At 40.8% G+C, this 23,132-nt stretch overlaps 1 protein-coding gene across 1 annotated transcript in view; it reads right to left on the bottom strand.

Annotated features, from left to right (window-relative positions):
- Nucleotides 1-1,651: 1,651 nt before the first annotated feature.
- Nucleotides 1,652-23,132, bottom strand: part of LOC115047262 (protein shisa-8) — an 81,168-nt gene continuing 59,687 nt past the window's right edge. Inside the window, exons 3-4 of the mRNA XM_029508070.1 lie at nt 10,689-10,805; nt 1,652-2,148 (exon numbers count right to left, since the gene is read on the bottom strand). Coding sequence (XP_029363930.1) covers nt 1,652-2,148; nt 10,689-10,805 — 614 coding nt within the window. The remainder of the gene's footprint in view (nt 2,149-10,688; nt 10,806-23,132) is intronic.

Genomic DNA, 23,132 nt, shown 5'->3' with positions numbered 1-23,132 from the left:
AATATATACAAGACAGCTATGGAGTTAGCAGGAGGTGCATCTGTTTCCTTTAGGTGCAGACTGGGAGATGGGCCCCAACACTCCCATCACTGGGTCCATCTCCTGACTCGTGATGAGGCCACAAAAAAAAAAAAAAATAAATAAAGGCCGCGGACACACAACGAAGAACAGCTACTAGCTAAACATGCTATTTCTAATTATTAATACTCTTAACATGACTATATGTCACAATTTCTTTTATTCCAGTTTTATATGTCATGTGTGTTTTTCTGATTATCAGTTACTGCCGACACAATAAATGAATAATACATTTTCTTTTTTGCAATTATTATTATTATTATTTTTTTTAAATTGGCCATTTCAATACCAAAGACATGAGCTATGTTTGGATCCAGGTGTTGAGGCATTCATCCACTCAGATTATGTTAGCATTATAGTGGTAAACACACACATCAAACAGCTGTGTTGAGGCATGGGCGTACTGGGAAAAGGTGTTCCTGTAACGCATCACTGCTTTCCCTTTCTACATCCTGACACACAACATGGATTTAATCATTAGTGTCTGATTATGGAATCATTTCTTTGCAAATGTTTCTCTTGCCAGCGTTGAGTGAAGGGGGATCTCGGCAGACCGAATGCCTGTACCAGCCTGCTGCACCGGCTGCTGTTTCTCTGTCTCAAGCAAAGTGGAAGTGAGAAGAATGCAGTCATTTTGTAATGGCCTATCTGGATACCCTGGCTCTTTTGCTTCCAAATTTTATAGGCACTGTCACACATCCTCAGATTTAACATCTGCACCTACACAATAGACAGTTGCTGAAATTAGCTGCTCAGCGAGCCACAACCAACACAAGCAAGAAAGCTCGCTTAATCATTTCCACGGTATGCGAGGATCAGCATTTGGAGAGACAAGAGTTGCTGCTTGTGTGTCATTGGTCTCTGACACTGCTGACACTGGAGTTGTTGACAAGCGAGTAGTGCGTCTGTGTGTTTGTGTGTGTGTGTGTGTGTGTGCACATGCTTCAGGTCAATCTCATCTCATTCCAGGGGCAGATGTGATGGAGAACACCCAACCACTCTCCTCCCTGGTGTAAATTGCCGGGCTGATATCTCCCTCTCTGGAGAGCTGGAGGGCAATGTGAGCTGACAACACAATGGCATTGTCTCTGCTGATGGGAAGCCGAAGTCTTAGGGAAAACGAGCCTCACTGACAGCCTTGGAGTCTTGGTTAGCTTGTGTGGTAAACAGTGTCTTATGCGTGGGATTTGAACATTTGCACATGGTGTCATTGAGGTGCAGGGTGGGGTGAGGGGGGGAGAAGGAGAGCAGAGCTGTGCCAACACACTGAGAGGCCACTCAATTATTCACAAGAGCCGTTGGGTTCAAAGAGTCAAATCCAGCACCTGCCGATGTACCGCCTTCACAGCTGAACTGCTGCGGCTGCTGTTATGGTCCAGTGGCCCTAAACGCACAAAGATATCTGTCATATCATCATTTGTTATTGTCAACAGTGATGCGGAAAATGGCGTTAAAAAATTCCAGATACGATATTTCTTGCCCCCTTGTCTCGCCATTACAGCTGTGGATATAAAAGATACTCGGTTTCTTTTGTCTCCTCTTCTATCGTCTATTGACCCGTTCACCCCCATGTTCAGACAGTGACTTCGGTCTTGCTGTTGGTGGGCAGTCCCTTGTGCTTGGGGTGCATGTGTGGCGAGTGGCCGTAGCCCAGCGGCTGTGAGAACAACTCGGGCAGTGTCTCGATGCTGAACTGCCTCCTGTTGGAGTAGGCCTGGCGGCGGCTGTTCTGCTGGTGCAGCGGCTGATGCTGCTGTTGTGGAATGGGGTGATGCTGCTGCCCCTGGAGGGTCATGTGGGAGCCCACCGGGTGCGAGGAATGGGCCTTACTGGGGTCCCATACTTTGAAGGCTGAGCTGGAGGTGAGCGGGTGGGTGTTGGTCTTGGAGATCTTAGGCTTGGGGATTTGAGAGGCATTGATGGTAATGGCCAGGGGTGCGTGGATGTCGGGTGGCGGGAGAAAGGGCTTGTCTTTGGGATGGAAGTTGATTGGCTGGAACGTGGGAGGGGACTGGCGATGGGTGTAATCTACCATTGGGTAGCTCTTGTAGTAGTCTCTTGCAGCTGTGTCTGAATGATGGGTGGGAGCAGAATGACAGGGAAGGAGGAGAAAACAAGACATAGTCACGGTTAATTATAGCAATGAAAACTTCAAGACAATTTGTGATAAAATCAGTCAGTGGTGCATGAAGCCCTAATTAAAGTGTGCTAATGATAAACAGATGTATTAATCAGTGCCAAGTAGCAGTTTTATTTTTGTCACCTCACACCTCCTTCATTTCTTGTATATTATATAAAAAAAAAAACTGTATGTTTTTTCTGTGTGTGTGTGTGTGTGTGTGTTTGTGCGTCCTTCATGGCATTGCTCCAGATGGCCTGACCCTCTCATTGTTCTCTCTGATTCACGCAGCTGATCAAACCAAGCAGGGGCCGGTGTTCACTTCTCGAGGCTTTGTAAACAATTTCAGTGACAGAACACACACACACAGATGAGAATGTACTGTGACTTCATATCAGTTTTTAGGGCCGTTCTCACCAAAATGTCTTAATTGGGAATCAAAGAAAATTACTTAATGAAGTTGGCTTTTCAGATTTATTGTGTAGAAGTGTAATAGGCCTGAAGGAACACAAAGTCCACTTCAGAAATACAACTTTCCTTAATGATTAAATGTAAAATATAGATTTTTTTTCAGCTTCATATAAGCCGCTAATTATGTTTCACTTGTCTAATGATGTTCTGGAGTATTTTTTATGTATATATATTGTTTTTAAGTAAAACAAACCATCAGACAGTAAAACATCCACAACCTCCGTGGCACACAGTATGCAGCATCAGGAAGCTGCTGAGGCTGGTTGGCAAGCTCAGGGTGCAGCGGATAAAAAAAAAAGAAAGAAAGAAAGAAATATTCAATGAATGCGAATCAATTGTGAGTAACACTGACAGCCCTAATTTATAGTGAATAAAGTTTTAGCCCTCGCCAACCCCCCCTCCAGCTTTTCAGTGTGTGCGTGTTTTCATTTGTAATAATGTGAACCACTTCATTTTGTAGACTACATAATGAGGTTTCTCGCAGTGAGTGGCCAACTCAGCAAAAAATATTTGATTTGAAATTAGTTTAGGGTTTTTGTTTTCTTAGATCCCATTTTTATTTGTAAAAGTAATATAAGCACATTTTTTATGATCAGATTGTTTTATTTCTTAGGCACATCACATTGAATTATTGCTCAGCTCAACAGCGAGGCACAGGCTGAGCTGTCATCGCTGCTGACGTCACCCACAATGCACCGACTGTATGTTGTGACGGAGAAAATTGGTTTTTGCGTTTGAGCCTCTTTGCACAAGCTGATAAAAGATCCAAAGAAATTCAAAAATGTTGCCAGGGCTTGACTCCAGCACTCCTTAGGACAGCTAACGTACAGAAAGAGCACTTAAATTTGTGTCCATGGCTGTGGTGTGGTTTAATGCTAAGTCCATCGCTATGGGGATGTTCAGCACTCAAGAGAAGGTGCTTTGAATTTTGGATCATTTCATTATGCGACTATATATATGTGTAGACCTTTCTTGGGAATTTTGTGCCATTTCTTTTTACAAAAATTCTTACTGGTCACCCTTCTCGGTAACTTGTACTTTGATTAATGCATTTATATCGATGTACCTCTTTTCAGTGTAATACTGCTGGATTTCATGATGTTTTGACTTGACTTCTCCAGTGAGCACAACTCGAGTGTCTTTGCTCATTTTAGGTGAGTGAACCTCTCATTTTCCCATCCAGCATAACAAACAAACAAAAAACAAACAAACAAAAAAAAAAACACTCTCTCTGAAATAAGTGGTGCAGTAATTCTCTATTAATTTAAGGGGACATCCTGCAGCATTTCCTGCATGGGGTGCCTGTGTGCTGTGTTATGTGAAAACTACATTTACTTTCATTAAATTACCTGAAATGACAACACTGTGACCACTCGCCTCAACATACATCACAGCCCTACCACGTTGCACTTGGCATTTATTATTCCAGTTTTTCAACTGAGTTTGCAAAATGTTAACATTCAATATTGGTGCTTGTTTGATGAGCTCCTGCTGTTGCCATGGACGACCTGCTGGTGCTTTGAAATTATGCGAGGCAGGGATTCTTCCCCTCCTCCTACAATCAATGCATTGCTGGAAATGACTGATATCAAAACAAGTAATTTTGCTGGACTTTCTTGATTTTTATTTATTTTTTTTTTATGTATCCATCATTCCATCCCTACATCTCTCCTTCTCCCAATCTTTGGACACCATTGTGAATTAACACCAATGACACCAAGGTAGAAGGGGCTCGCATGCAGTGTAAAATTAGCAGCTACCCATGCTGAGAGGAGAATGTCACATTCCTCACATTGCTCCATCCATCTTGGTGGGTTAGGATCAAATGCCCAAATAGAGGCAGACACATTTTCAGGTGAAGTTCATTTTCTACAAACATAAAATTAAATTAAGTCATTGCTCTTTTTTTTCCTTTTTTTTCAAAGTAGCCCAGCAGCCGCTGGCTGTCAGTGTAACTTCAGAGGGATGTTTGACTCTTTAATTGGCGTTGAATTTTGTTAGGGAATTAAAATTGAGGTATTGTAAGCAACCAAATGTTGGCTGAATGAAGCTGTAATATTTAATGGACTTTGGGTTTTGCTACTAAAACCCACATCTCATCTGTAAAGTAAGTAAAGTAATTAATCAAATGCATTTATGAAAAATCTAACTTTTGCAGAATCCGGTGTTTTTGCTGCTGGATCATTTTTAATAATTTTAAGTAACTGAGATAACTGAGAGCACCTTTTATGCTTGGGCTTCTAGAAAAAACCTGGAGGTGTAGTCTCACATTCACACGTGTCAGAGTGCCGTCCAGTGCTATCACTGTGTGGTAATTGCTTATTGAACACTTGGGTTCATTGTGTATCTCCAGGGCACTCTAGCAGCAGCTGTTGAAGAAGGAGTCAGACTTAGTTCATCTGTAAAATCCTCCATGATGGTCCAAGGATTTAAATACTGTCCTGGTTTTGTCACCGCACGATTAAATAATACAAAGGCCATTAAGTCGAGCAGTTGTTGCTAACCTAAATGGGTACCTCCCCTCGAAAAACAGAATAAAGTGCCCTTAAAAGTTTAGTGGTTTTTAAAGTAGCAATTGGTTTATTAATTGGAGATGTTAAATATTTTATTTCATTCATTTGCTCCCCCTGCATACGTCTGGAGGAGAAAGAAATGCATGTTGAATATGTGACATTTATTCATATTTAGTTAGTTGGTTCAGTTATTACAGTCATTTGTATTAGCAGCAGTAAAGGGAACTGCAATGCATTTGTCACAAGGTTAAACGTAATCTGTGGTCAAAATGCATCAACAAATCATGTCCTTGCTCTGTGATTTTACGCTAAAGGGATGTAAGAGCCATGAAGAAGAGGAGTGGAATTAATCACTTTCATCATTCAAACAGCAGAGCAAGAAAAGTGGCCCTTTATCTTAGGCTTATTTTCCTTTAATAAAAAACACTCTCTCTATACTGGCTATGATGGAGGGATCGAATAAAAGAAATTATTCATTTAAACAGAAAGTTTGCAAGTTAGGAACCAAGTTCAGGATTAGTGTGTGTCTGCGTCATGCGTTTCTCTATGTGTGTGCATTCAGGAATTTGTGTGTTGCCACACATTCTTTTCTGCTTGAAAAGGGAGTAAGTGCATGGACATTATGTGACCCTCACTGCACGTCAGCAGTACTCCTGCAGATAGGCTTAATACACAGGATGCAGTTCAAGCCCTGGGTTCCAAGAGCAAGTCAGTTTTTTCTGAAAAATGTTCTGCAAATAGATTCCAGTATTTCGAGGATATTTGTTTACTGTTGTGAACACAGTTATATCACAGTGACAGAATTTGAAGTGAAATTGCTCAAAATCTCCGGACAGTGCGGGAAAATCTGGGACGGCACAGCAACAGTAAATTAAACACACTCCTCCTTCCCACAACAACCGCTGTAGTCCACTTGAGTGTTTCCACACATGTCGCCATCAGGAGCACCTGACAGCAGAGTCCTCTTTGTCAGTGTTATGGCCTTCCTCTCCATTTCACAGTTGCTCCATCTGCTCTCTCTCTCTCTACTTCTGCATCTTCTCCGCCAGTATTTCGTGTTTCATACTCATCCACATCAGCCTTTCGCCTCTCCATCCAGCAGCAGCCTCAAGCACAGCCCGCGTGTCCAATCTGAGCCACTGCATTAAAACTGCATGAACTGGGCCCTCTGAAGGATTTCACAGGTGGACAGCATAATGTTTTCTATTTGGTCTATTTTAAAAGGCATTTCATTATGTTAGAGCAATTATTGCACAGTTCTTATGCATTTTGAAATTGGATCCAGAGCTAAAACACAATCATGTCTTCTTCTTTCTTAATCTTGAGGCTATCCATGTGTCATGTGGTCTATAATTCATGTTCCCCTTGTGTCCATTTCATAATTTGAGTCACATCCTCTATAAATTCATTTCTGATCCTCATAACCTTAATATACTGCCCATGCGATAGACTAGCCTCCCTAATATATGGCCACATAGCACTAGATCTGCACCTTTGAGAATTTTTCATTCAATTTTTCCATTTTATTTCTTCTTTTTGTTTTTTCATCTTTTCCATGGCAGTGTGGTGCTAAACTGCTTGTTCAACAGTTCCTTGTGGCTATACGTCGTTTTCAACTCGGTGCTGTGTTCCTGTTGCATCAGGTGCATACATCACTTGTGAGGCAGACCAGTATATTTTGCACGTCTGGTGCCTGAGCAATGCGTGACATTGCATTATATATTTGTTAATAATGTAGCAGGAGAATATTGCAGATATTGGGGTTTAAAATAGATAAAACATCACATCCAGCGAAAGAAGACTTCCTTTTCCACTTCAGTGTAGTGAATAAAAATTCAAGCAGCACATTGCCATGTTTTGCCTCATTAGTCTCTACAGGTTCTCTGCCTACTGCCTATAAAGAAACCCTAGCCTGAAGTGAAAAGGAAAAAAGAAAAAAAAAAAAGGAGAAGAAGAAGAAAACTTTGAGCCAGAGAAAGTTGGAGGTGTGCCTTCATCTTCAAAGCCTGCTTTTGGGGAATTTGAGATCACTCCAATTCATGTGGTCTGTAAAACTACCAAAAGTCATCTCACCCATTAGTTAACCCGATGCACTTGTTACAGAAATGTAGAATCTGCACTGCAGAAGTATCTGATAATTAATCTTCAAAAAATCCTTTCCATGGATCTATTACTAAATTTCATTTTGTCCATGCTGATTTTTTTATATAATTATGTTTATTGGGAAATGCTTACTTAAAATTAAATATTTTTACTACTTAAATTAGCTTCTTTGATTGTTGAAAAATATTGTAAATTATTATCTCACAGCCATTTTTCTACATTATTGCAAGCAGCTCCCAGACTATTGGATTGTTTGATTTTAATTAAAGACTTCAGGCTGTCTTGGCCCGGATCTCCGTGTCCTTGCTGCCTGGCTCAGAGCCTTTCACACCTGCTTCAACAAAATCCGCCACCTTCTGTCTTATGTTGTGTAACATGCGTCGGGCCCTATGAATCACGTGTTAAGTATTTGTTTATGTTTCAATGAAAACAGCTCAAAGTTTCAGCACTGAATGAAGATGAGGTTAATAAATGAAAACACACTGCGGTCCAGTCCGGATTAAGAAAAGTTTGCTTCTTCTGCTTCTTGGTGCTGTTCTCTGTCTATCGTTTCACTTTTTCTTACTCTTGAATCTTCAACATCTTTATCTCACAGCTCTTCATCTACACTCCTTCCACCACCTTATTTAAGACAAACACATCACAGCTCCTCGAATCTTGGTGTCACACTTGTCGCCACAAAGTTTCCTCAGCTTTTTGATCCCTTGCATTCTTCCTCTATTATTCTTTCTTATTCCTTTGGTGCTTACGTCTTCATTTTTTTAAAATATATTTCCCCTTTTTCTGTCTTGCTGCGTGAAGGAGTTTTTGGTAAACAGGCATGAGCTGTTAACTGCTGCAATGTTTTTAATAAGGAGGAGTCTTGGTCCAGATTCCCGCTGTATCACCTGGCAAATGGTCAGCAGTGCCAGCCAAGCTGTTGCGTGTCCTAGCCATGACTTTGCCCATGCAGCCAGGATCACTGGATCCGAAGTCTTGTTTACTGCTCAGCAAGAGAACTGATAACCATGCATACAAAGATGAGGAAAACAACATAAGTGGTGAAAATTATGAAAATATTTCTCTAATCAAGTTTAAATTAGTAATTTGTTTTGTTTTTTTCTTTTTTTAATTTCTGGAGGCCTAATCAAAATTCTCCTGGAATATTTTGGCGGTGGATTGGGATGCTGTTGTTGAGATTTCTCACAGCTTGAAGCTTGAAGGAGGAAGATGTCCTACCACCTGCCAGATGGCAGTGTGTGTGTGTGTGTGCGTTGGGAGGGGGCGTCAGGGTTGGGCACAAGGAGAGCACAGATGATCTTTTCTGCCATGGTCAACTTCCCTGCGAGGTCATACATTCGGGCTGTCAGGATGCTGACACCTCTGTAGAACATGCTGAGGGCGGTCGGAGAAAGGTTCGCCCTCGTTTGCTGACACAGGAAGTTAAGAAGTGCTTGTTCCTTCTTAGTGCTGTTGCATGTGAGTGCGTGAGAGCTCGAGAGTGTCTTTTATGAAGTTAAAAAATAACCTCCAGAGGTCCAACTCCTGCACTGTTGCCCCACAATAAGAAGGTGGCAGGTTCGGTTCCCAGCCTGGGGCCTTTCTGTGCAGAGTTTGCGTGTTCTCCCCGTGCCTGTCTGGGTTTTACTCCCACCGTCCAAAGACATCATGTTTGGGTTAACTGGTGACTCTAAATTGTCTGTAAGTGTGAGCGGTTGTTGGTCTTTGTCTGTCTCTGTGTGTTGGCCCTGTGATGGGCTGGCAACCTGTCCAAGGTGTACCCCGCCCTCACCCAGTGTGAGCTGGCAGTGGCTCCAGCACCCCCAGAAACGGATTAGCGGTAGAAGATGAAAGAATGAATGAATGAACAATCACAGCTTTTTGCCCTTCAAAACTTTGAATGTCGGATGCTCTTATAGATTCTGTCTGATGCTCTTCAGCAGGAAGGGCCAGCTCTGTCTCCGTTTGCATACTGTGTGAACACTATGTACGTGCAGTAAGCTGTTGCTCTTCATCATTGTCACTGTGTCCTTGTCTGTCTGTAATGATCAGATGATAGATTGCATGTTTGTGTCTGCGTGTGAGTGTCTTCACGTCTATGTAAGTCTTTACTTGTGCCCCTCTTGTATTGTGTACATTAGGGAGAAGAGGGTATGTGTGTGTGTGTGTGTGTGTGTGTGTGTGTGTGTTCTTGTAGGCTATGTGGTTGGGGGACATGGTTATGATTATGATGCCCAGCTGTCATTAACTGTCAGCATTACAGCGGCTGACAGAAAGCTTTTCTCATTGTGTGCAGCAGTGATTCTGTCCCAATACTTCGGCCAGTACATTTCACCGTGCAGTTTCATTTGTGTCATAAGAACCAGTTATTCGTTTTTCTAAATGATGCCAACATAAAGCAGAAAAACAAGGTGTGGGACAATAGTCCAAAATCTAACATCTCTAATGGTTTCATCCATTGCTGGACTTTTCCCTGACTGAATTCATAAACACAATTCATCTTCCTTTGAGTCACACACAGCTAAGCTAAGATGGAAACTGTTCAGGAAACCAGTGTAACTTCTGCAGTTTGATCTGACTGCGAACACCAGCTTGTGATTTTGCTCTGCAGCTTTTGGCAGATATTGTCTTATTCTGAATTGTACTTTAAATCTCATGTAATTCAAAGATCTCCTCTAACAATGTCTACTGCTTTATGTAGCTCAAATCTTTAATGCAAAACACACACAATTACTGTTTGTATTTGCTGATTTTCTTTTTGAATTTTATTCCATTTTCAGATTTTGTCTTTGTATGTACAGGCCCCATGTTGGATTCAATCATCCTTTTGTAACAGTTTTTTTGGAGTATCTGGGCATGTGTGATAAATATGGCGGTTTATGACAGAAGACGAGCAGCCCGAGCTGTGTTTTCCCCACTTGCTGTTTTTTCTTACATGCATGTCTGTTGTTAAACAATAACAGCTTTTAAATTGAGTGCAGTAGAATCACAATTCACACTGATGCTATTCGACATGCAACATGAACAGCTCTGCAAACTTACTTTCCCTCTAGTGCAAAAAAAGCTAAGAAAATAAATAAATAAAGGGTTTCTTCTATTTGAAACTATACATCTGCTGCTGGAGAATGTGATACATTTTTTGATAGCAACAAAGCCTGCCCATAATATTTCCATCAGGTTTCCTATAATGTAGTTATCCTGAGGTGCAGGATATCAGGGATAAGTCCAAGTTTCCCACTCTGTTTCCCACTAATGTCACATTTCTTTATATTGTACAATGTTTGACCTGCCTGACCTCTATATAGCAAACATGTGTTTTATACATTATTTACTTCCTATATGTCATGCTGTCAAGATATATGTATCCCAGCAATAAGTGTGCATGTCCGTTTCTGTGTGTGTGTGTGTGATACTAACATACTCACCCACGGCCTTGAGTGAGGTGTACTTGTTGAAGCCGATTCCCAGGTTGTTATGAGGGTGTGACAAGGCCATGGCTGGACCCAGGGGAGACAAGGCTGCATTGTTCAGATGGTTGTGATCTAAGGAAAAGAGAGACAGACAGAGGCAGAGAATATTAAACAAATATCTAACAAGTCAGCCAAAGACAGTCTAATATTAAACAAATATCTAACGAGTCAGCCAAAGACAGTCTAAGCCGGGCTACGTTTCCATCAGTCTGTGATAATATCCTCAAGAGGGAGTATCAACAACAACACACAAATAAACGAACAGCAGTCAGTCCTCTATGTCTCTGACAGAGTCTGGCATATTTGTGAATGAAGTTTTTGAGCCTTTGTTTGTACACTGTACCCAGAATGTGACATAAGCCTGTTTGAGAAAATGGGCGTAGTGATTCACAGAGGCTCGATAACCATTTGTGCATTTATGTCCTCATTACATAATGTTTCTGCTTAAAATAACAAATATATTCAAAAAACCTTTAGATGTGCAGGTTACCCAGGACAGAGCCAAACACTGCTTATAATAGCCCCCCCAAACACACACGCACAATTTTGTAACTATATACATAACATATATATATGCCTCCTCAATACAGACTACATTAAACACTACATATCACAGATCTTATTATATCACTGTAACTGGAAATATAAATATCTTTCCACTGCTCATAATTTTATATTATGTGTCGCAGAGCTGGATTTGTGAAAAGTAATACATATGGTACCACATTATTACATTACAAAGTGGTGTGAGATAGAGAAGAAAGACAAGGTGATTCTTGGAATATCCAGTTTATCATAATCCTTTCACCTATGGTTTGTTGCCTCTTAAATTGAGTCTGATCTTTTTATTTTCCACATCTACCTTCCATTGTTTCCTTTTCTTATTTGTAAAGTAACTTGCATTTGCTGATTTGCCATCAGTATGCCCATTCATGCTTTACCGCCATTTGCTATTTGATAGACTGTCTGGCCACTGTCTTATTCTTAACATCTAATTATTTTCAAGAAAGGGCAAAGTGCTGTTATAACCTGGGGCTTATTACTATTGCTGTTATCATAATTACTCTGCTGGTAGACTCATCAACACCGCACCATTCTCCTAATGCACGTAGCTATGGTACTATTGAACCAACAATGATCTAATGCTCATGTGTGCACTTGCTGAGAAAGGAGCATTTCTGCTGCTGTAAGTGTGTGAACAACGACAGTGCAGTTATAGTGCTCTCAGTGATTGATGCTAGTATTCCTGTGCTTTGTAGCTCTGAGGTTCTGCATTTACGAGTCAATGTCTTGGTAAATGTAGTTATTTTTCCATTGATCATGCGTGTCTGAATATGTCACCTGCTGCTGAGTTGACAAGCTGGTGTGTGGAAATAAGGAAGTATAGGACTATGAAACAGTAATCTTTTCCCCCACAACAACATCATAACAACTTTTTCAATATTGTTAATATTGACAATTCCAATAGAATTGTTTTTATTTATTTATTTGCTTATTTTGGTGGATCAGAATAAAATGGTCATGCATGCTAGAAGGTGTTTAGACATTGATCCAGATGGAGTTTGAAGCTTCACTCATGAATGTTCCTATAACAACAGTGTATTTAATTAATATGTAGGGACTGTCAGTGCATTAGTAAGTACTAAGCACAACATCTGTTCAAGGAGATCAGGCAAAGCGACGCAGAGAAATAGCTGCAAGCACTAGTTAAGATGTCAGCTGGTACTTTGCTCCCGTTTGGAATATCATAGTGGTCAAGTCAAGTCCCTGAGTCTAATTCTCCAAAACTCTTTGAGTTTTACAGCTTGACCCTTTAACTTTGATCTCCCTTCTTTCACCTGCACAGCACAGACTACACTGGGAACACAGTGGTGCTAAAAGGAAAGTGATCTCATGCTGCATCAGGTGTGGTGGATCTGTACAGCAAATAAGAAACTGCTAAACTGATAATGCAGGTTTTGTCAGGCAGCGACAGTTTAAAATAAAAAAATGAAAAAATATATTCTTTTTTTTCTTTTTGGGACAGAAAGATACAGCCAATCATTCATTCCCCTGCCATCAGACTTTACATGTCCTTAACTATTAGAAGATGAGCAACCAAACAGCAATATTGTTTAAAACTGTATTTTGTTACAGAAACAAGAACAATAAGTTCATTCAGAATTGAAACAGTAACGTTTGAAAAAGTTCCAAATACGCCCCCAGCTGTGAAGAAACAAGGTCAGGCCAGGATTACCTCACTTCACCAGAAGTCTAAAATTTAAACCCTTCAGAGGATAATAAAAGTACTAAAACATAAACACACACACACACATGCATAAATAGGCATGCAAACCGGACAGCCACGTCCACCAGCCCTGTGATGACTGTGACGCATCAGTGAGATTCAGGCAAGGGGGAAAGAGCGGCAGGGAGAAAGCCACAGAGCGAGGGATATGACACCAGCGCTGACTGATTGAATTAGAAATAGAGCTTCACTTCCCCGTGTAATTGATATACAGTGATGACACGCTGTGTGTAGCATGGAGTGCAGGGAGACACAACTATGTGTTGTCGTTTTATGTGTGTATCCTTATATGTGTAGAATGTGAGTTGTTATCATGGTATGTTAACCTTCATCCAAGAAGTAAACAAATGAAAACAAATTGAAAATGGCATGCAATGTCTTTTAGGGTATTTTTAGTGATCAATTATGAAATATATTTAATGAACTGCTTTTGCTCTTTAAGTGCCCTACATTGGGATGTTATGTTCTCAAGTGTCATCCAGCCAGCAACAGTGGAAATAATGACAGTGCAAGAGACAGAGTGGAATACAGAAAGATAGATAGATAGAGAGAGAGAGGGAGCGTTGACGGCAGAGATGGACAGGGGAAAAAAAACAACTAATTGACGGAAAGATCCCTGGCTGGTCTCCAGTTTGACCACAGGGCTGTTCCCAGCCACCAGAGAGCACGGAGAGAGAGAGAGAGAGATGGAACACAGAGAGAGAGAGAGGTTATTACTGTATACAACGTAATGATGTTAGTACCTTAGGTTGTCTTTTTTTTCTTCATGAGTCATGGTCATGGAGGGATCAGAGGGGATGGGGAGAACTGGCTATGCAAGACCCGCTGATGGTGCTTTTTTTTTTTCCCAGAGTGAATAAAAACGCAAGGTACATGAACACGTGCCTGGAGTCACTGATTGGAGTGAAAGGACTGATTCTCCGTCAGTGACAGTGGCACTCTGGGAGCGATGGTGTCCTGTTCAGTACCTGTCTGAACAGGACCCACACCCCAACAATGGTTTGGATCTGAATAGGATCTAGAGTCTATATGTTCAGGCTAATTCTCACCAGTGTCACCTTCAGTTTCAGTCTGTGTGCCACCTTTTCATATTACGCATTACAATGAAATCAATTTCTACTACAAAATGCTGGAAGTGCATCTACATGTTTGGGGAAGGTTTTGGTTTGCTTTACATCAAACTACGACATGAAAACTTCTCCCAGTAAAAAATATAGTTAAAATATATTTCTACATGTGACTGAATTTGTAGAACAATAAGAATGAAATCCTTCCTTGTCTATTTTCTCCTTTTTGTCTATATTTCCATTCTAAGACTTCATGTTCATTTTATGAAATGTCAGGTCACCAGCTGGTTTCTGTGTGTGATTCAAGAGGCTTTCTGTTGTACTCACTTTGGTGCTATTCTTATCAGCATACTGTAAGAACGAGAGAGTGGAAATTGAAAAGGAATACATTTCCCCTTTTATTTTCTATTCTTGAATAAATTCTCTCCAAATGTCCTACATTTTTGCCTTTATGTATGTGTGTGAGTGTGTGTGTGTGTGTGTGTGTGTGCGTGTTCATCAATGTGCGCACATTTTTTTGATGTGCTCTAGCATGTAGGCCTCAGAGGAGATTCACTCATAAGAATTTAAATTTATGTTTATTAAAGAAGCAGAGGCGGAAATGAGGACTTACAGTATATAAATGCAATCAGAATATGTGTGTGTGGACAGAACCTGAGATGTGAATAGGAAATATTTTTGCACTAGATAGTTACCTTGTGCAAATTATTCAGACACAGGCTTTTGTGTGTTTGCCCACTACTTCAGTTCAAATAGTAGCATGCACACTTTGTTCTGCATGTGCATGCTTTCCTGCCAGCATGCATTTGTTTTTGTTTGTATGTGGGTGTTGCAAGCGCACTGCATGTGTGCACGCGCATGTGTGTGCGTACTGGCAGGCAGCAGAGCACCGCTGGGTGATGGCCTAATTCAGCGGGGCTCAACATCAAAGAGGCTGACTGCTGCAAGGGCTTCAGCCAGCCTTACTCTGACATGACTACTGTCACAGAGTGAGAGAGCGAGAGATGGAAAGAGGAAGAAAAGAAGGCAGATACGAGGAAGACAAAATGGCGTGGGCAACAGGGAGGAAGAACAAGAGGAGAGTCCTGCATTGTTAAATGCATGACGCGCTAAATAACTCAAAGTATAAAGTGGCATCCCTGCTAGTTGCTGAGCGAGCAACTAGAAGGGATATGAGTTTGAGTCCTGCTAGCCACAAAGGCTAAGGCGAGTGCACTTATGGAACTGTAGGGCACACTGGATGAACAGCCAAGTGGCGTCTATGTCACATCCTTTCATGTAAGTGTTTCAGAGAAGGAGAGGAGAGGAAAAAAACAAGTACTGAGAGGGCAGGGCAGGTCAGGGGAGAAGTTTACTTTATGACACATGTTGGAAAACTGTCGTCTGATTTTCCTGGGGATAGCACATTTTCTACAGAGCATAGAACAAGGATGGACCAGCCTTTATGTCGGCCAATGGGCAGATTAAACAAATAAAACATAAGATACCAAATCAAATCTGTCACTCACTCCATCTAACTGGTGTTCTGAAAAGTTATTTGAAGCGATTCAATTTAGTCACGCTGTTTCAAAGTGATAGTGATAGAGTAAGTACATTGGCCTTATTGTCAAGATCAAAATTAGGAGATCACCGCACAGCCCATACACAGCTAGCAGCTGGTTATCTTAGCTTAGCATAATGACTGGCAGCAGCAGGAAAGTGTTAAACAGGCTCTGCCTAAACAAAAGTCTGTATGAGGCCTTCTGAAGCTAACAAATGAACATAAATACCTTATTTCCTGTCACAGTGACCTCGGCAGGTAAATGTTTTCTCTTAACTGATCTATGATTGCTCTTAAACCTTCCACATATTTCCTAAAGCAACTTGAAAGAAGGATTGTATGTGCACGTACTATGTGCTACATAAGTGCATGTAGATCGAAGAGCAAGTGCTGTTAAAGAACACTAAGATGTTTTTCCCTCTACATTAATTTGCCATTATGTCAGCATTACAGAGGAGAGATGACGTGGAACCTGAAAATAACCCATCATGGAGGTGGAATTTCATGTGGGTATGAATAAATTAGGCAAGAGGAGGAGAGGAGAAAAATTATGTGGTCCAGCTTTTTTTGCTAAGCTATATTTGCTTGTTTGGTGTTTTTTTTTTTTTTTTAACAAGCTTCACAGCTCCGAAGTCGCCTATTTCACAAAAACCGATGGCATCAGTAGTAACAACTTTACTACATGCCTGAGATTTTATCACTTTATTTTACTGTTTGCTGCTATAATCTAGATGGCATAGGTTGTTCAGCAGGAGCATGTGAGGTAAGTGTACACTCTTTGCATGTTAAAGCATTAGTGGGGGGCATGTGTGTGGCATATGGGCCTTCTTCATTAATAGCAGTCTCAGGAAACACGCAAACATTTGTTTGAGGTGTTGTAGAGTCCAACATGCTGTAGTCCCTCTAAATCACGCAAACAACACATCCTGGGAGTATGAACAGATGCTGCTTAGCACAGTTCTCTTCCTGTCCTTTTTCTTTTCTCTCACGGCGTGTCTTTTCGTCTTTATTGTATCTCATCTTCTCTCCCTCTCTGTTCAGTTTCTCGTCTTATCCTTGTTCTTGCTTTGGAAGCTACCTCTCCATCTTCCTTCCTTCCTCAATCACCTACTTCTTCCTGTACCAGACCTTGTCCTCCTGGTTCGTTATCGCTCAGTGATTATGAGCCATGCCATCTGTTGTCCTGCAATGAAAGTAATGTGTGGGAAGCACTCATCCACCTTTAAATCCACCAAGTCTTCCTTTTTCCTACCTTCACTGTTATTAAAGTGGCTACACATGCAGATGACCATGTAAAATGTCCATATTTTTAAATTGCAATTTTTTTTGTGTCAGTGATTTTGAAAACCTTTCTCTCATGCACGGATATCGCAGGATTGTTTGATTTACTATTGTGGCTTGAAGCACGGCGGCATAGTGGTTAGCGCTGTTGCTCCACAATAGATATATGCCATTCCATATATCAGCATCCTTCGTCATGACAAAGACGGCATCACAATGGCTTTGTGTGGTAACTTGGTGGACAAATGCTAAAAAAATGCGCGAGTGAGTTTAAAAAGCTTTCAATAAAGCTTTCATTTTTGTAAAAGCATTTTCATCTTTGATGTAAAAACACAATAACAATAATTCATTTAACAACTGGATGTGGTCAGACATAGACACATAGTCAGACACATAAAAAGTAGTAGCTGAACACTAGCTTGCTTTGTCTAGTCGCGCTTGTTAGTGTGTGTTAAATTGAGTCATTTTAGTTTACTGATTCCAATGTGGAAGTCCTTCTCTCCCTTCTTATCCCCTCTCACACACTCTATTTGCAGGGTAAATGAGGGCTTATCCCAGGATGACACCATTATTTTATGCCTTTAGCCCACACACTGAATGAATTGAACTTTGTCTGCCAGTCTGCTCAGCACTTTACATAATGCATTGGACCACTATATATCTACACACAGATGCATCAGCACAGACACACACACACACACACACACGGCTGATAAAATACATAGACGTGGTGAGAGCCTTTTGCTTTTAAACTTTCCCACTGGACAGTTGAATGGGGAGAGCACATATCGAAGACAGACTAGGAGGAGATGGGCTGTTAAAAGAAGTGAAGTGTGAAGGAGGGTAAAAATTATTCAGGAATTAAGATGGCCTTAATCCAGACAAGGTTGCAAAGGCAAGGCTACGGACATGATAAATAAATACTGGCATTGCTTCAGGGCATACTGTAAACTACTCTTGAAACAAACACCACTTTATCATGTCTATTTATATCTATATTACCATGCTTAAAGGTCCCATAATGCAAAGAGATAGGCCGCCATGTCTCTTTTGTGATATCAGGCAGATCTTGGTGTTATACTAATTGTGAGGGAAATATTCTCTTGTCGGGGCAGCACAGTGGTTAGCACTGTTGCTCCGCAATAACAAGTGTGTGGGTTCGATTCAAGCTTGCGTGTTCTCCCCATTTCCTCCCACCGTCCAAAGACATCAGGTTAACTAGGTTAACCTAGTCTAGTTTAACTGGTGACTCTAAATGGTCCATAGGTCTGAGAGTGACTGTGAGTGGTTGTTGGTCTCTGTCTGTCTCTGTGTGGGAATGGCGACCTGTCCAGGGTGACCGCAGCAACCACCCCAGAAATGGATAAGAGGTAAAAGATGAATGAATGAATGAAAAAGATTATATAAGCAAAATGACAAGTTTTAGGTTTATAAGGGAGTAAGATTCTGGAAGATGAATGAATGAATGTTCTTCTGTCCACCTGATGAGTAGCTGGCTCCGGGTCAGAGGTCACTGTGAGGCCCTAGGTCTCGATGCCATATAGCTAATGCACTGAATGTCCTGAATCTTACAGGCACAGCTGTGTCTAACTTTAATGCTGTTGATGTGGAAGTATCAGACAACCCGCCAAAATCTTTGTAAAGTTGTAACAGCAACGGCTCAAGCTAACAGAGCAGGATTTGGTTTTGCTTTTCAGTGTTTAGCTCAAATCTGTTGAGTATATTTTTGCTCACCCTGAAAACTGTCAGCAAGTCAGAAGAAAGGCTTAGAGAGATTCTGTTCATGTGACCCAAAGACATCCATAATAGCAAACAACATAAAAATGTTGATGAGCTACATTATAAAAAGCTTTTAATATGTTCATAAAAAAAAAAAAGTGGACTAGTCAGATAACTGGAGCCCATGTAAACAAAGTTAATGTGTCGCTAAAATGGGAACGGATAAAAACTGATCGGATGAAATGGCAGGGGAGATGGAGTGAGAGATACGAACAGATGGAAGACAGATAAAGGGACGGCTGAGAATGTCCCTCTTGATTTGCATCGCACCCAGACTGTACACCAGTTTTGCTGTTTTCAGCATCATTAAAAAAAAAACAAAACATATTCCACAGTTTGGGTTTTTTTCCAGCACCATGGACAGATCCATGATTTTATTACAGTGTCTCCTCTTTTGAATCCAGGCCGTTTAACACACATCATCCCAACATGTTAAACACTGTCAATCACAGCATTGCAGAGCTTCTTTGATTTAAAAAAAAAAAAAAAAAAAATCTATTCTCACTGGTGATAATATGTCAAAATCTCAACATTGCACTTTAATGTTTGTGTGTCTGTTTGCATTAATGAAGACACAAACATATAGACCTTCTGTAGATATAGCCATAATGTCTCCTAGAATGATTAGTAGTGCTTTTCAGTGCATCCATGGGTGTGTGTGCGTGTGCATTTGCTGTTGCATGTGTGTGTTGTAATAGCGGAGCTAAAAGTGTGAGTGCGTCTCTTTGTTCCATGACTTCTTTTTCATTATCTCAAAAGAGCTGCTTTAACCCTGACAGGCTTCTGAAGTCCCACTGGTCCTCCTCAAAGTCACCATGACTCATTCTCCCTCTTTCTCTTCCTAATTATTTTTCAGAGAACAACAAAGCAAACCCTTGGCTGGCGCTTCTTAACTTCTGAGGATTCAACTATTCAAAGGTAAGAAGTCAATAGCTAACCCATAGACGTTTATTGATGTTTTCTGGGTCTCTATTTGTTTTTGTTTTTTAGCTCTCTTCTCATATTTGTAAGGAATCTTATTACTTAATCTGTACTTCCTATTACCTGTGTGTGTGTGTGTGTCTTAATTCACAAGGCACTCTGTGCCTGAAAGTAACTGCATGTTCTGCATAATCATCTCCAGCTCCCCTTTACAGCTGCAGAAATTTGGAGAGGTAAAGAAACCCTCGTTATGTAACAAGACCCAATTTGAGGTGAACGAATTCAAGAACTAGAATGAATCTTTCATTTAAAAATAAATAAATGAAATAAATAGAACAACTTCCTCAGACTGCAGTGCTGGGTTAGCTACATGACAGCAGATGTGTCTATTAACTACTTGAAGACGGACATGACATAATCTGAATTCTTCCTCTGTCTGTCCCTTAAACTCTTTACTGTCATCATTTATAACAGTAACATTCGGGACCAAGAAATTTACAGAGCTGAACTGAGCAATAACTAATTCACTGCTGAAAAATGAATCATTTATCTGGTTTGATACACTGGTTAGGTTTTTTTTTTAATTTACTGCAATTTTAATGGATGCATCTTGTCGCTCAGCCACCTGACTGACTGTTGCTCCTGCCGTACTTATTCTGGCCACTAAAGGGCTTTTCCACCAGAAGCAACATTGATGTTACTTCTGGTGGTTGATCTGCTGAAGTTACTAAACATATTCCAAAACCTGTCTGAAACCATTTTTGTGTCATTTAATCAGGATTATTATACAAGTTTGGACCCACCCACTCCTTCGAAGTGATTTCACAGCAATTTACAGTTGATTTCAACTGAAACACCTTCTCGACAAAACAAGAATCCCTGTGTTTGATTTGCTCCTCTACACGTGCTAACAGATTATTAAGAATAGGTTTTACTTTCCTTTATCTCTTCTTACCACACCATGTTCTTAGAGATAATACACTCTCTGAAGAGCAGAGATATTTCAGTCATGCTTTCCTTTCATTGTCCTTTCATTGCACAACAACTCAATTAATAATAATTGATAATAACCTTCTGCTAATCTGTGTTATTTATAGTGTATATGCACGTATGTATGTGGGTGTGTATTACTATGGTGGTTAGTACTTGCAGGTACAACCTTTCGTCTTGCACTTAGAACTAGTGAATTATTGAGTTAATGTGAGTGTTGAACTCAGCCTGTATCACAGAGGCCAAGCAACGACAGCTTAACTTCACGCTCACAAATGTCTGAAATTCAAAGGGGTGCTATGAGAAGATCAAACCATGAGGGTCTTTCAGAATTCAAATACCAAACACTGCAGGATTTACTTTGCAAATGCTGCATGATTGCTGGATTGCTGTGTGTTGCACAAGCCAGCACTGATGCGCGCAAACTCCTCACTACAATCTTTGTAAACAGTGACCTTTAAGCGTCCAGCTGCCAGAGTCCAGATGTGAGATGATTTGACTTGATAAAAATGTTGATACACTCAACAGAGTGGCCCTCGGTTATTACTGTGCACTCAGAACTATCAGCTTAATGAGCCACAGTGAGCAGTGCACAAAAGTGCTGTGGAGAGTTTTTCCACTCCCCTCCTGGGTTTTTCCTCTCAGGCCCAACATAGTCTGCTTAACCAAGTTGCTGGAAGTTGTTGTGGCTGAGAGGAGGGATGCAGGCAGCACTCATTGCCGACTATCTGGCTCAACAGTGCCCACTCTGCTTTGCTTCTTTTTAATCCAACCATCCATTAGCTTGGTCTCCTAAGTCCTGAGAGCTGTGTAATGATATTAGACAAGTTCACCTGCTCATCTTGTTTTTCTTTGAGCCCTTGATCACTATCTCAGATTTTTCTTTCCTTTGGAAATGTAATAATGAAACCAGTAATTATCATAGTAGTTTAAAAAGAGCCTAATCAGATTGTTACTTTACTGAGACAAAAGTTGTTGCCCTGGGCCTTTTTTTTTTTTTTGATAGATAGAAGAGGTGAGAAATTAGTTGATGCATATTTTCCATCAGAGCAATTTTTTTCTGTCTTTCTGTCACTGTAGGGAGCGACCTGTCTACGCTGATTTAAGCACCTGTCAAATACATTACAAAAGCTTGTTAGACTGTATATTCATGTCAATACGTATACGGTGAAATAAGTTATTCTCATAGTTATATGAAAACAGAAAATCATTTGAATTGAGGTGTAAAAGGACCAAACAGAAGTTCAAGGTCAGTGAGGACACACCTACATATAATATAATTAGAAATATGGACATGCACTCTCTTACACCATTCACTGCCAGGTTGGGCGAAAGAAGGGCGCATAGATTTTATTTTAATTATTTATGTACACATCCAGACAGGAGAAAAGGGCATTAGGATTGCATATTAGTTTCTCTATGAAATATTACTGAATAGACCTTTGATGCAGCCAAAGGAAAGCCATAAAGGATGAAAGACAAAGAAGAGGAGAGGCGATATAGGGGAAGAAAGAGAGAGGGGGCTAAGATGATTTAAAAGGAGATGGAGAGGAGCGAGAACTTGGAAAGAAGAGACAGACAGAAAGAAATATGACTGAGTGTCTTATTAAGTTTGCTGCTCAATTTAGAGAGAGACAAAATAAGGATACTAAAAAAAACAAAACAAAAAAACAAACAGAGAGAAAGCTGGAGAGTAAAGTGGAAGTAATACAGAGGAAAGAAAAGAGTATATATGAATGTGTGTGTGTGTGTGTGTGTGTGTGTGTGTGTGTGTGTGTGTGTGTGTGTGTGTGTGTGTGTGTGTGTGTGTGATTCTCGTACATCTTAGAAGCCCATTATTACACAAGAGCTGCCTTTGCTCTGTGTCACTTTAATAGTTTTGGCTCCTCCAGTGAGCCCAATCTCATGTGATATAATTTGAAGAGTAACTGTTGATGACAGTGACACAGTGGAGTGTGCGTGTTTGTGTGTGTGGGTGTCGGTTTGTCCAGAGTTGAGCTACCCTGTACTTGTTAACGGGATGCTCCTCATTTACTGAACAACGATCAACAGTCCGATAGAACAAACACACACATAGCTGCCTCATGCATACACATCCGTACTCCCTCGTGCTCACACACATGCACCACAGTGGCACAAACACACACAAACACAATTGCACGGACGTGTGCGGAAAAGACGGTTTCATGGTTGATCGGCAATAAAGAGTAGAAAAAAAGAGATGTAAAGTAGCATGTCTGTTCACCTGCACTCTAAACTGTGTAATTGTGCGCTGTTCGTGTGTGTGTGTGGACACTATCTTCACACACCCTAACTGAGCTAGAGCTGAAGGGATAAGTCGATCAAAGAAATGCACCATAAATTGAAAATCTCATAGTAGACTGTTGCTGGTCTGTGCTGAGCTGCTGTTTCCTGCCTCACTGTGATGTGTTTGTAGAGGTGACAGGCCTTACTACTGCTGCTCACCACACAGGAACACACTTGATCATTTTAATGTCCCTGCACGTATCTGAGGGAGCCAGAGCCAAATTCTT

The sequence above is a fragment of the Echeneis naucrates genome, chromosome 8 (genome assembly GCF_900963305.1).
Source record: "Echeneis naucrates chromosome 8, fEcheNa1.1, whole genome shotgun sequence".
Taxonomy (NCBI): Eukaryota; Metazoa; Chordata; class Actinopteri; order Carangiformes; family Echeneidae; genus Echeneis; species Echeneis naucrates.
This window is presented reverse-complemented; position numbering and strand designations above follow the sequence as displayed.